At 40.6% G+C, this 15,167-nt stretch overlaps 1 protein-coding gene across 1 annotated transcript in view; it reads right to left on the minus strand.

The window, feature by feature from the left end:
- Positions 1-1,780: 1,780 nt before the first annotated feature.
- KIF26B (kinesin family member 26B) overlaps positions 1,781-15,167 on the minus strand; it is a 197,497-nt gene continuing 184,110 nt past the window's right edge. Inside the window, exons 11-13 of the mRNA XM_018085040.1 lie at positions 5,349-5,551; positions 4,176-4,326; positions 1,781-2,605 (exon numbers count right to left, since the gene is read on the minus strand). Of these exons, the coding sequence (XP_017940529.1) occupies positions 2,457-2,605; positions 4,176-4,326; positions 5,349-5,551 (503 nt within the window). The 3' untranslated portion in view covers positions 1,781-2,456. The remainder of the gene's footprint in view (positions 2,606-4,175; positions 4,327-5,348; positions 5,552-15,167) is intronic.

A 15,167-nucleotide genomic window follows, 5' to 3' on the forward strand; every position in this document is an offset into this window, starting at 1 on the left:
ATTGCAATGACAAAAAGTCAAGAAAGAGAAGATGAGTATGGATTTTAGGATATGAATACTAGTATATAAAGGGAGTGTTAATGGTCACTTTAATCAGGTCCTCAGAAATCAAATATTTGTAAGTACTATGATTCTGCTAATTAGTACATAATTTTCAGTACGCAAAATTCATCCTTGGCATAATCCATTTGGTTTCAGGAATCAATTTTGGTCCATCATGGTAAGCAGAGCGAACATATGCTCTTACTGTTTTAAGTAATGGCTAGGTAGACATGCTGCTTTCTATGCGTCCCAATCTACAGAAGTACCAAATCTAGAGTCAATGAATAATTGAGTTAATGATGATGAGGAATATTACATGCAATCGATATTTTACAATACCTCTGAAATGTGTCCACTCGATTTATAGAAACATCACCACTCCTGCATAAGTCCCAGACTGTGTGTAGGGGCGATTTCCTTGGCTCTCTGCAGCTGTTTTTTTTTTTTGGTTTGGTTTGGTTTTGAGTTTTTGTGGTGGTGGTGGTTTTTTCCTTTGAGAGAGAAGGGGATATGTCTTTAATTCTTACTTGGAATAAAAGTTTCATGATAGGAAATTGGTGTGGAACAGTAGAAACTGAGTTACATGTAGGACCTTTTTTCCCCTCCAAGTAATTTTATAGATTGTAAGAAGAATCTTCTACAAAATCCAGTGACAAGGGTAATAGAATTAAGATTTGTTATTACTAAATAAAAATAAAAATATAAAAATGTTATTTCTATATTTTAAAAAAGCTTTTTTTTTCTACCTAACCACTAGAAAATCTATCAGTATTATTTTTCCACTGGAACTTGTTGCTTGGGATACTGTAAGATAGCATTAATATGATGTTGCAGATAACAGAAAAGTTGCACATAAATACAGCAGTAAATGCATTTTGAGTATATATTAAATGAGGCTCTTATTTCCTCATAAGCAACAGGAGTGTAGCACAAGTGTATGTGAAAGAGGAATTTTTGTGTATAGGCTTATTTCAATACAGAGGAATATGAAATCTAATTCAGCAAAATAATTCTTCATGCTCATATGTAATTAAAATGCAGATTTTGCACATTTGTTTATAAAACACAAAGGATTTTCATTCCCACATACTTTTTTTGTAGATAAAGAGGCAAACTAGTAAAACATCTGGATGTGCATTGAGGCACAGGCCCCTGTCCTTTTGACGTCAATGTGAATTTTGCCATGGCTTCACGTACTGGAGGATTAGTGAAGCAGATGCCATAGCCTACATACTTGAAGTGCTATATCTACTCATTTACTTTATTTCCAGATATACCAAGCTAAGTAGAGCCTTCTCAGATATGTCTGTGACTATGGACACACTGGGCCAGGGATCCAAAGCTGCCAAAACACGTTTTGCAGTGGTATATGTCATAAAGAGGTGAAGGTAAATTTTATCAATCAGAGCCTGAAGAAAGAAATCACAGAATAATCACTCATTTTTGGACTGATAACTGTTGGAATATTTAGCCTAAAGGATAATTTTTCAGTAAGTTATTAGCACCAGAAAAAGGGGTTAGGATAAAAGTACCTTCTCATTCATAACTCCAGCCAGTACAAAGCAAAAAAAAATATGAAAAAGAAAACAAGTTGGGGGAGTTGGTTCAAACCGAAAAGATATTTACTTCACAGTAATGTCACTTCTCCTCTCTCGTACATTGCAAAACCTACAGGCTGGGAAAATTCTCCAGCATATAAGAGAGTACAGAAGACATATAAGCAAATCTTACTCTCTGCTAGAAATACTTTTGTGCCATCTGGGAAAGTTGAATTTCTCTTTGAGTGGCCTTACTCTGGTAACAAGAAAAGACAGTTAACATTTATTCATATGTTGTACTGATTAGGAAATATCTCTACAAACACAAGTTACCTAGAAACAGCAAGTCTGAAATAGGAGAAAACACCAAGAGAAAAACAAGCTGTAAATACATTTCAAAAGTGTATTTGTTTTTTTTCCTTTTTCTTTTCTTGACTAGCACCATCTGTACACAATAAAGTATGAACATAAATGTTTGGATAATAAAGATTTGCAAGGCACTTAAACAGTTTTTCTGGATAGGTTTTCTTTTAATGAACCTCTCAGTGGAAGTCCTACAACCACCTTTTCTCCTTCCTCCGCTAATGCAGGGAAAGAAGGGTCTTCTGCCAGCAGTTCTTATTTACAGACATATCCTTAAAGGTTCCTCAAAGTGCTCTTTTAGGCTAAGAGAATCAACAACCTTATATCTCCATTTTTCATGCTTGTCCCATTTTTTCTAATACTAGACCTCTGTATAGTATAGCAAATCTCTCATACACACAGTTGAGACTTGACTCCAACCTTCATCCTCATTCTTTTGTCTTTGGGATGCTACTTGGAAGGGAAAAGGAGGATGGCAGAGATGCACATTGAAATTCTCTTGAGGTTCATACTTTATCGGCGTCTAGAGGTGATGTCAAAACAGGTGATCATCATAAGATGGGCCTTGCAGAAGTTGACACGGTTTTCCAAACGCTCAGTCACACATTCCAGGGCCTCCAGGTATTCCAGAGAATCCAGCTCAAATACCTGCTCCAGATCAACTGTGGGAGAAAAAACCACACAGAAAAGTAAAAAAAAAAACAACAGTGATTGTTGTTGGGATAGTCAGAACTAATTCAAGTCTTCAGACCCATCAATATACAACATTATTACCTCTGGCTTGCCACTGTCGTTAAAAGTTGCCTTTTCTGCTTAATGGCTATTAAAATGGCACAGTGGCTTGCCCATTGTGAAAAATACTTCTAAGCTGCACGGGATGCTTTCTTGAGCAATATGCTCTGCCATCCTCACCAGAGCTGCAGATGGCTTTTGCCACACTCCATCACCCTTAAGCAAATATTGAGTGCTAAGCATGTACTGACTTTCTCACACATTCTCCTGACCAGAAGCAGCTTTAAATAGCTCCTCTGTCCTGGGAGAACAACTCCTTTGTTGAATTCATAACTCGGAACTAGAAACCAATCCCTAGCCTCTTTGTTCCTCCCACCTTTCTCTGTTCCATATGACTCTCACTAGAACACTCAAGCATGGCAAGGGAAGGCATACACATCAAAAACTCCAACTTAGGTGCCCATATGCTGCCAGAGACCAGCCAACAGCAGCTTCCATGGAAGCCAAGTGTGAGATATATTGTCTGGGCCAGCACTTCTCATCTTATCTAGTCCCTGAGGTCTTTGCAATCCTTGAGGCTTTCTGCATTTACCACCCTGGAATCAGAAGCAAAGGCATCACACTCTAAGTGAACAGCACTGTATAGTAAATTCTTTGCTCTCTTTAAAGTTGTCTTTTTTTACTTTTCTTCCTTAATAGTGTTCCTGAAACCTATACTGTGGCTGTTTTGAAGGATGTACCAATCTAGGGTCAACTTAAGGCAACTGTCAAAGGAAGAGTTAGGATGCTGTAAGAGAACACACCAGCCAGCCTCCTTTAGCTACATGCCATTATCCTAGATAAATTGCATATTGTGGCTTTTTTTCTAGAACTTTTTGATATGAACTTGTCTGCTTGCTCATACTAAAAACTGTTGTATAACTACCGCAGCACTCTTTATGTTTTTTCCTTTGAGGTGCTGAGGCCCTTCTTCATTTGAATGTGAATGATCTTTAAGCTCTCTGAACTTTACATATATAGTTATAAAAAATGGGCCAAATTCATTTTTCATGTAAGCCCACTGGTGCCAAGGGACAAGTTTGCTTCACAGTGTTATTTTGTGGTAGAAGAGCAGATTTATAATATTGCTTATACGTTTGAGTGATCTGAGGCCAAAAAAAAAATCTCATTTTCAGGAGCTGTGGACTGAAACGCGTGAATGTTAATCTACCAATGGCAATATCCACCACTAGAATGCTGTACCATTTCAACATTCAGCTCTCAGGCAAAAAGGATTGTTCAGTTCTCCTGTAAACATTTAATAAGAATTATAGGAACTAGTTCTAGAAATACAATCAGCCTAAAACTTGCTCTCAGGTTATATGTTGGTTCATTTTAGTTCACAAACATAGTAGCTCACATCTCACTCTCTTACCGCACATTTCTGCTCTCCTCCACCCATCCCCCATTATATAAACCAAAGGAAACCTATGAGTCCAGGCAATAAAAGGATGCCCTTACATTCACTAAGCCATTTATTAGGATCCAGCATCAGGTACTGTTTTGTCACCTCCAGTTCTCTCATTAACCATTCGTACTTGGCCTTGACCTCAGCAATTCTCTGCTGGCGATGCTCCAGGATTTTCAGCTTGGCATTAAAACATATCACCTCCTGCCAAACAGGATAAAGAAGCAAGGAAGGAATAGATGAAGAGGAGAAGAAATATTCAGATCCATTCAGTGAAATGATCTTCCAATCAATAATACTGACAATGAGCCATTTATTCTGGAAGCATATGAATCACTGCATGAAATCCATTATCTTTTTTATTTTTATTGCTTTTGTTTGGTTTTGATGTTTTCCATCAGTGAGCTTTGGAGACTTTGCAATGGTAGTTAATAATAAACCATAATAATTAATAACAGGCAGCATCTTGAAATTAGATTAACTGCGGTAAAACATTTCTGCTTTTTGTCACCAGAGTTTGGCTAAAAAATCCTAAGCTTTTGGGAGAAGAAAATTCATTGCTTGCTTTATTAAAAGCCTAAATACACCCTTGTGCTTGGCACATAAGAAATGCAGTAGTCATATTTTAAAATAGAAAACTGGTAGCAATATCAAATTTAAAATATCCTTAAACAAAGGCAGTGTGTTATGAAAAGCTCTAGTAATCCACAATCATTAATAAAGATGATATATTTTCTGTAAAGATATGGAGCACAGTGACAGCACAGGGTGCAGTGCTGTCTGTGGACAAGAAGCCTGGCCTCATGTGACTTCTGAGAGGTGGCAACCATCAAGACGTGCAGCAAGTGACTCCACAGTGAGGGCTGTGCTACCCTTGCCAGTCTGGAAGCAATTCCAGTAATACAACTATCCTCCTTCAGGCCTGTGTGAAGGTCTCAACACTATTCCACTTTTTTCTCTATTAACAAATCTGCTGTGTGGGTGAAGTGCAGTGGAAAACTCACCACAGAAAGTTTCTCCAAACAAAACCATGTCTGAGAACAACATCACGAACTGCCTAAACAGGTGATAAGAGGTAGGAAGGAAAAGTGCCTTAAAATAATAATAAAGCCTGTATCCATAGTTACTCTAAAATACTCAACTTCAGATACTCCTTCCAATCTTCCATATCAAGAGCTGACCCTTACAATTTACACACTCCAGGAGATCACACAGATTGCACTCACCTTGCTGTCCCCACCTCGCCGTCGCTGGAGCCTCTGCACATCATCTATCTCATAGACTTTGATCTCAAAGGGCTCCCCCAGGCCCCTCTGCCCACTTCGCAGTGGCCCATCCACCCAGCGGACCCCGGGGCTGTTGGCAGGCTTCCTTGCTGGGGAAGTGGTATCCAGTGATAAAGCCGGAATTAGCCTCCGTCTCTGTGAACCTGCAAATGCAGAAAGTGCCACAGCATGTTAGCAGAGTTACTGCCTCTCCTTTCTGCCCCATCTGCAGAGAAATCTACAAATTATATATATTTGGCCTTTTTGCGCACAGAAGAAAATGGACAGAAAACCCAGGGAAGCCATGGGAGCTGTAGCTGCAATGTGCTGTACCCACTCCCCATGAGTCAGATCCTCATGTATTCTTTGGTGTCTGACTCCAGGATTTGATATTCAGAGGGCATAAGTACCCTAAAGTTTACAGAGCCTGTGTCTGCTCCCCTTTGCTTAGGTCTCGGTGTGTACAGGTGTGCCAACGAAGGATCAAAGCAGCAGGCTGGAACAGCTTTGTTTTCCTATCTCTTTACTGGTACTGACTCTTACAGCTGAAGGACAAGCATTAGCCAGCCTCTGCAAAGACCACCTCCAGGAGAGGTGTGGGTTTAGGGTTTTTTTTAATCACAGCACGAAAAGCACTGTGATACCCAAGCTCTTTCACTATCCTGGAGTTGAGTGCCAGAACACCACCATCTAGTTCTTTGCATAATAACACTGTAGGCTGACTAAAGCAGCAAAGCCAGTAGAGAGGACAAAAATGCTTGTAGTAAGTACATCCAAGCTTGGTGGTTGCCACCAGACTCACATTAGCCTTGTCTCCATTCAGTAGAATATTCTTCCAAAACATTTCCCATTTACACACTTTCTGTGGCACTGATGATGGGCCAGACAGAAGCAAGAACAGGTTGGCAGGCAGGTTAGTCACTGTGCCTGCTTCAATACTAGTGCTCGTGCACGCCCATCCTGCTTTATAATACCAGTGCAGTGGATGAGAGCACTGAAAAAGGCATCTGCCATGTGAGTTGCCAAGTCAGGGCCTAAGGTAAAGCAAGGAAGAAAATGTACGTCACTGGCCTAATGGCAGGGGTAAGAAAGCTGAGCATGAGGTTTGTTGGAAGAAAGCCCAAACAGACACACAAAAAAGAAAAACAACTGGTTGCATTTCCTCGCTTGGTTTAGCACAATCAGAGCAATGGATGGGTTTGCAAAAAAAAAAAAAATTTGCAGCTGACAACTCCTGCAACGTCTCCCCTAGGAGGCAGCTAGAATAGAAGGGATGGGAGAAGCCAAAAACAAAAGCTGGAGCCAGTAAGTTTGAATGAAACTATTAACTGACTCTCTTGGCTGCAAGAATAAAAGTGATGCTAGCAGGGAAGAGATGCAGAATAATTATGCAGATTTTATTTAAAAAACAAGATTAAACCGTTTATAGGAATATCCCACATTATATTTATTGAGACTTGAATGCAAATAGTTTCAACATGTCTGTCAACTTGGTGCTTCAATGAAAGCCAAAAAAAAAAAAGAACACCAAACAAAACCCACCCAAAACAAAAACCTCCAAATATCTATTGATTACCTAGTTTTCAAATTTGCCAGTAACAAACCATTGTCGAGTTTCATTCATTGTAGTCTGTTTCTCTGCTGATTTTGTGAACTATCACATCTTATCCCATGATTTCTGAGTGCAGTAGTCTGTGCTAGAAACCAGCAGTTAAAGACCGGTAATTAACCTGTAAATGTTAGCTCTAAAATAGATGAGAATGGTCTATCTTGCTATCTGTAAAGCGTAGTCTACAGAGCTTTTAGTTGAATTCATCTGAGATAATTGGATGCAAGAAAAGAAGAGTACAGCCAAAGCTGATGGACAGAGAGCTCTGTGTAGTCAGGGAGCTCTACAAGGCTGTTTTATAACAAATAGCCTGAGATCTGGACTGCCCATCCTGTGACACCTATAATAGTTGTATTTACTACTCAAACTGCAGCCCAGCAAAAAAGTTCATGCCAGAACAAATGAAGCCTTACAAATACTAGCAAGTAGGAGTTATTTTAGATCTGTAGTACCAGTCACTGGAAGACAATGTCAGTATTCACTTACCTTAAATACATTTTAGTTAATCTCTAGATTAAACTGCCTGATCAAGAGAAGAGTCAGATCTTGATAAAAGGAAAAGCAAGACTGACCCATTACCACAGATAAAAACTGAAAACAATGAGAGAAATACAGTTTGGGAAGACCTCAACAAACTGTAACGCTAAGGGTGACTCTTGTCAGCAATGCTAGAGAAAGGTAACCAAATGGTGGGAGCAGCTGCATACTTGAAGGGAAGTGAGACTATTAAATTTCGTTACATGCAGGAACAGATCCTGCAACAGGCTCAGGCCCTCCCGGGAAACAAACCCTCCGCTTGCTTAGATGGGAAGGGCACTGAGTATAGTCCTACTGTCACTCAAGAGCAAAATGAATTCAGGCATTAAATACATTTTAAAATATTTTTTAGGGTTTTGGTGTCCCACAGGAGCAGTCTTTCAAATTTTGTCTGCGTGTAAAAGCAATCTCTTTGCTGTTTCTCAACTTTTAGACTCGGCAATATCTACAAGCATCAGATCTGACGTCCTGTTTAATGCACTGAATGTTGTTAATTCTTTTTATTTTCTGTTCCACATTGGTGGTCACACTCCTCTCTTGATATGCCTACAGACTAGCTCTAGCATTTCCAGGAAGCAGCTGAGCAGACTGGAAATTCCTTCTGCCCAGCTTTCCACGCATGGCTGAATTATGACTAAGGTAGTGCCTTTTTCTGTGATGTTTGATTTTCTTCCTCTTTTCCTCACTGTGGCTGTTAACATCACCTGCTTGTGCAATGAGGCACTTTCAAACCACCCCACTGGAAAAACTACATCTCTGCCCAGAGACAAAGCACAGGTCTGAGACTCTCTGGGAATGCAGGTGGATGGCTCCAATGCACCTTGCCATGACAACAGCATCATGCTCCTACTTGGAGCAAAGCAAAACAGATGTCACTGGGGTATGAAGTACAGGGATGATGGTAAATATTTTCACATTTAATTCTCATCCATATATGTTTGACTCAATGAGAAACAGAAGCCTGGGGTCTAGAAGGAGGGTTCCAATCTGAGGCCTTGTTTAACAGCACTTGTTTATCCCTTGGTGGAGAGGCAGAGAGGACTACAGTATGGCAGGAGACATTAACTCATTATATTTTTCTGGTCAGAGCTCATGCCTGGATTGCCCATGGGTTATTACAACAAAACAGCTGCTGGCTCTTGGTGCACTGAGGCAGTGCAACAGGGTAGAGCCACCACAGGCTACCCAACTCCCCACTGTCTGCCCAGGGACTCCTTTGGGACACAGGTCTCCAAGTGGGTACAACTGTGTGAGATGCAGAGAGGAAAGAGAAAGAGAGATGTCTTTTTATCTGAGCCTTGAATGCTGACTCAGGATGATTTATCTGAGGTTTAGAGTGCTTTGAGGGGAAATTAAATGAAAGATCTTCTTCATCTTTCCAGTAAGGCAAAACCAGATCCAGTTTGTTCTAAACATGCACTAATTAATAGGCTTTTTATTAGCCCAGGTACAGAAAATAACAGTGTCTTTTGACAAGAGACTCCTGCCACTGACATCTCCATTTAGCCTCTGTTTTTTTTTCTGATGGTACCTTAATTGGGATCAGTAAGGAGATACAGCCAAAGCAGAGTTTCAGGATGAGTGTCACAAAGCAGCTGACAGCTTGTTCATCCGTAACAACACACAGACACAACAATTAAATTGTTAAAATTAATACAGTTTTCCCTTTATATAGAAAATATCCATTTGAAGTTCCAAATTTATTGGGAGCACTTGATGGAGCTATGATCTCATCAATTTTGACTGTATAATGAATAAAAGGCTTTGTAGAAATTGTATCACACTGCTCCCTGGACAGCCAGGGAGCTCAACAGGAGCAGCTCTCAGTATGTCCCTCCCACCTCTGCCCCACCTCTGCCCCACCTCTGCCCCTCAGCAAACTGGCTGACCCTCCTGCCATGTAAATGGGATTAATTTCTCCATTCAAAAAAGAAATTTATACCAAAAATCAATCTTAAATAAATCCAGTAAGATGAACCAAGGGCAGAATAACCACATGTTCATTTATGACCATGCAGCATGTAAAGCAACATGTAATTTGCTAAATGTCTTGAAGGATATGTTTTTCACTTAGTTTGAATTTATCCACACTCCTGAGCCTATCTGGAGTGTGAATAGCCCTCAAAATGTGCAGGATACAAGATTCGCTTTTGCAATAGATCTGTTGCTCTACCTTGAGCTATAGGTTAAGGTTTGGCCAGGTTACATTTAAGGTACAGAGACTAGCAGAGCAGTGGAGGTGTGTGGTGTGAAAGCAGATCTGACTGAAGAGTGGCACTTAAGGAATATGCTTCAGAAAAGATGAGCTCAGAGAAAACTTAAAGTATGAGAAATACAGACCAAGGGTAACTGTAAGGATAAGAAGACACACTGACCTCAGCAAAATTGCCAACATGCATAAGGATGTGTGCTCAAAAAAGTATGTGTTGACCAGGGTAGAAGCTTTAAAAAGTCTGGTTTTGCTTAAGTACTGTATATTTTAAAGTGTTTCCCTTAGATTGCTTTCCAAGCACACACTCCACACTGAGCATCTTCTCTGTGAAACAGGTTAAGGCAAAAACTGCAAATGCAAAATTTTAATGAAAAGCAGTGTGATGTATATCTCTTCAAAGCAGGATACATCTGAATGGGATTCAAAACAATGGTTGTCCTAGAAATTTCAAGTTGTTTCAAACAGAAAATGAAACTGTAACTTGATATAACATCGTTTCAGAAGTTTATAGTGTGTGCTCAAAGGCAGGATGTGCAGCCAAAGCTATTCCCCGCAGCACTTAATGTTATGGGATGTAAAATTGCCTTTCTGTACAGAACTTGCTCTTCAGCATTTTGTTTTTTTCTCACCAGACAGTCCAAGGCAATTACTAAAACCAGTCCTGGCTAACCAGAGAAGTACCCCTAAGCTCCCACCATTCCTTGTGTAGCTTAATTTCCAAGAAATATTGTGCCTCCAATAGCAATAGCATCAATGTCAATTGTAGTATCAAATTGTTTGTTTACCAGTAAAGATTATCTGTCCTGTTCCTCCTGCTGCTCCTCACTGTCTGACAACAGGACTCCTGTTTTGTTTGAGTTGAAAACATGATGCTGACTTTATCTCTCATTCTCATTTCCTAATGAGATCTGCCCTTATGGGCAATTGTCCATAACTGAACCAACTCCTCCCAATCCTTTGACCTCCATTCTCCTAATTTATTTTATAGTGGACTTTGCCTAGTGCAGAGCACATAGCCAGCACATTCACTCCTCAGATTTTCACACAGTTTGCAAGGTCTCCTCCTGATTACTGAAGACATTGCCAATGTTTTCCAGTGGAAGGTCCCTCTGAAGGATGTGGGGACTTCACCATAAGTATTTAGAGTCCCCAGTCCCCATCTTGAGGTTAGTACTCCAAAGATCAAAGAATCCAGGTGTGTATTTCCAGAAAATCTAAATAGCATTCACTCATCCCGACAACTCAGATTACACAGATTTCATAGGAAGGACCATGTTGCACCCAATAGGTGCACATGGAATAGGAAATACTGACAGGATACACTGTTCAGAAGAAAATTTTCTATGCCCACCTCATTGTAAAATAATTCAGGACATATTCTGTATTGACTTTTATGCAATCCCACTGTTGTGAATTCATAAGAAATACAAGGACACCTGAGGCAAGAAATCGCCGCTGCCTGTATACAGGAGTAAAGCAACCCTTTTTTGTAATATTCCATCCATACCTATACTAGATATGCTGCTTCTGTACTGGTATAAGGAACATGCTGATGTACAGCAAACTCCTAATTTTTTCAGGGCAGTTTAGAGCTGGTGAATGAGCACTGTTGAAACCAGATCAGGAAGCAGTCCTCCTGCAACGTGGCAGGTTGACAAGTAATCTGGGAGATGCTCCACGGAAGATTCACATCACCCACAATTCCTAGCAAAAAAACAACCAGAGTCTCCTCTAAACATTTATCTCCCTTCAGACTGGATTTTGGTTTTACAGATATTTGTCAGCATTGTGGTATTATTTAAGAAGCTGCTTATTCTTACTACAGTATTGCACTAAATAGCTGCACCAGTCACTTGGGCAGCAAAGGCAGAGGCTGGAGGGGGAAGGGGCTCTAAAGCCAGAGCATTTGCTCCCAACAGGACAGTGGTGGAGGCATTCCAGTGAGCTAATTCTGTGGCAGTGTCAGGAGCAGGTTTTATTTACACCCAGCCTAATGGTGTGCGACTCAGTCATGCATGTTACATGGAGCCTTCACCGTGCACAATAGCCTGCTGCCACTTCCTCTATTAAATCATTCCTATGTTCATGTGGCTGAAAGCTCAGTGCTGGCATGCAGTAGTCAAGCGTGTAAAAAATGATTACTCTGATCCCTTTCAACACAGATTTGCTGCATGAAATGGCCTGGCTTTGACCTGGGAAAATCAATGCTGTTGTTTTAATGAACAAAAAAAAAATTGGAGCTGAAGCCCGCACTTCCCCTCCCTTTGCTCCCCCCAGGGCTGTCCAGCCAGCAAGTCATATGCATAAAGTGGTCACTCACATGCAAACAGCATTTTCCCATATAATTCTAAACATCCTTTGTCACAGTAAAGGTATAATGCAGGATATCAATTAGCTACTATCACTTGTAAGCAAGTTAAAGTAGAAATGCTGGAAATGCCCTACAGCTTTCTGATACAAAGGGCAATTTTCAGCTCCCCACACTGTGCCTTAGGCAGTCTAAACATGAACCAAATTCCTTTTCACTTGGATTCAACAAGAAAAGCTCAGACTCTCTTTGTTGGTGTTTTGTTTTATCATTATCATTTTGGCCATGTTTCAAAATGTGATGCTTTGCAATGTTGGTTGGAGACGGACTTTCATAATTTACAGTCTGTGGATTCAGCCTCTGGCTTTTTCTGCTGCTTTCATAGACAGGGCTAAGTGCTTCCAGAGCGTGAATATGTTCAAGTATAGAATTTTCAGGGCTTTCCAGGAACCTCTAAATCTCCGTCTTTAAAACCATCCCACCAGTGAAAGCTAGAGCACACTAGTAAGAGAGAAAAGATCTCTAATTGTAGATAATTATTGTCACGTCTTAACATTCAGTCTTTTCATTAAAGTGTTTAAAATCATGTAGCGATTTGCTCTACTTTGGTGTTGAAAGTTAGTACTGAGAAAGAGCCTCAAGGAGTCATCAAACTTTACTGTGAATGCCATCAAATGCTGCAGCAGGAATCTTTAATTGTCTATAGTCAGACAGGTTCCAACTCAGAGCACAGGTTTAAACTTCAGGAAGTCAGTATCTGAAAACCTTAATTTTTCCCAGTTGTGTTTCTACTTGGCCTGATTTTCAATGGCTTCTCTTAGGTTCTTCTCTTCTGGTGTTTACTGATACTTAACATTCAGGAAAAGGATGAACTGGCTCTGACTGACCCAACTTGAAAATGCTTTACAGGGAAGGACTTTATGCCCAAAGTCTCATGCCTTCAAACTCTCTCCTTCCTTCTCTCATCTTCCTCTCATGCCCAAGTCTGTCTTTGCTCCCATGAGCGGGTCTGTGCATGCCAACTGAAAGGCAGTGGTCCCACCGACATGTTATGATTGTTGCACACTTCCTGCTTCCCCAAGCCTGCTCAGGTCACAGATTGTTTCACCTTGTTGGCACAAGCCCCGCCACCAGTAAAGCTCCTGGCTCAGACTCAGCTCCAAAAAGCCTCAACTGGAGAAATCAAAGGAGACACACTCCTTAGCACATGTCCATCCCACCTCAGCAGAGTGCTGCAAGCAGTGACAGATTGCAGCCCACAGGTCTAACTCGATGTACATAAGATGGAGACTCTCTTAGGCACCCAACCCTATTCCCAAAGGGAACAGGAAAGAAAACAGCCTCAGAAAGATCTGTGTGTCTTCATGAAAATGCCTAATTATGATAATCATCTCAGAGACCCTCCTGTTCTGCTGTTCCCAGGGAAGGTTTCATTATAGACAGCACTGAAACACTGTAAGGGACCAGAACCTGTAAATAACATCTGTAGGAGAGGGCGGTAAAAGGTAGAAACAAGGCATTTATGCACATTACATGAGAATGCAAACAGGACCTGCCTTTACTGGGTAAACCTCATTAGAGCCTGGGCTCTTGCTTTGCTGTTAGCTCACAGTGGGCAAGACATGGAGCTAACACCAAAGCTGCAACTCTGAAATCATCCAGTCATGTTTGCATTGAGAGTTATCTTAAAGTAATGCCCCCATACATCAAAACTAAACTCAGGAAAAGATGCTAAAAATGAAATCAGAAGAGCAAAAAGCAGGTAGATAACACTTTTGATCTAAAGACCCTGCTGTCACTTTTTTTGTTCCACCATTACCTACTTTTATGAGCTGGTAACCAGAGAACACAAAAATTACACAAGTTGCCCAAGGTGATACAGTGAACCAGCAGCACACCAGAGAATACAACATAGATCTTGCAAGTCCTAATCTGCCACCCCGCCTGCCTGCCTCCCTCTCATATCTGTTGCATCCCCAGGAGACAAATATGGCTTTTGCAAAATGGAGTTCAACCAGAATGCATTTCCTGATCACATACAGGAATATGTATTATAAAAGTACTCTTATTATTGCCTTTACATGGAGTAGCACAGGGACATTGAAATTAGAATTCCCGAGGAATTAAAAAATAATACTGATAATGGTATAAACTATGTCCCCACACTTCAGTGCCCTGCTCAAGACAGCCCTGTCTACCCAAGAGACAGGAGACTGGAGTCACAAACAGAGATATGGCTGAGATGCCAGTTGTTTCTTACAGGGAAAGGGTAATGGAGTGAGCAAAAAAATCAAAGAAAACATAGTTGTGCATATGATTGTGGGCAAAGAGGGAGGAAGGGCCTGCCATAAAAAGAAAATAAATTAAACTCTCCTCTCCACTGCTCAGCAATGGGAGGGGAAGATGTATGGCAAAGTCAGTTGTAGTTGAGGTTAGGAGTCATGGGTGCTTGTAATTTAACCCTGGATCTGGCTCTGCCTTGGTTGAGGGCACTGGGCAAGGCAGTAAAATTCTCCACCTTCTTTTCTCCATCTGTAAAATGAGGTCTTGGACTGCAGGGTGGATTAAAGAGCAGCTGTACAAAGCTTTGAAATATACAACTGTAGATCAGGGCTAAATAGCTCTGTTTCTGCCATAAACACTCACTTTGGGCCAATATATGTTGACATGATGTTATAGAACCAATATTAGATGATACAAAGATGGGAATGTTGATTAAATGGATAGGTTAGCTTCAGGGGAAAGGCTTATGTGCTTCATGATGTAAACACATGATTTTTCAATGGGCACCAGAATTCAAGAGGCAAATATATTTTTTCTATTTTCTTCTAATTTTGTACATACACAGTTTTGTACTGGGCTGTCTGTGAACTGTACAGGTACTCAGGCAGAGCACAAAATTTAACCTAAGGCTAACAGTGAAGGATATGAATTAGCTGTATCCTTCAAAACTGTCAATATAGGTCTGATGCTTCATGTATGACATTCAGGGCAGAAGCACCTACACATACAAATCATGCATTTAAGAGCACTGAAAGACAAGATCTTAATCTCAAGAAAAAATGATGTCTCTCCAATGTGTCAGAACTTCAAAAGTAATTGTGAGGTCTGCTG

This window comes from Manacus vitellinus, unplaced genomic scaffold (assembly GCF_001715985.3).
Source record: "Manacus vitellinus isolate BGI_N305 unplaced genomic scaffold, ASM171598v3 scaffold_8_pilon, whole genome shotgun sequence".
Classification (NCBI taxonomy): Eukaryota; Metazoa; Chordata; class Aves; order Passeriformes; family Pipridae; genus Manacus; species Manacus vitellinus.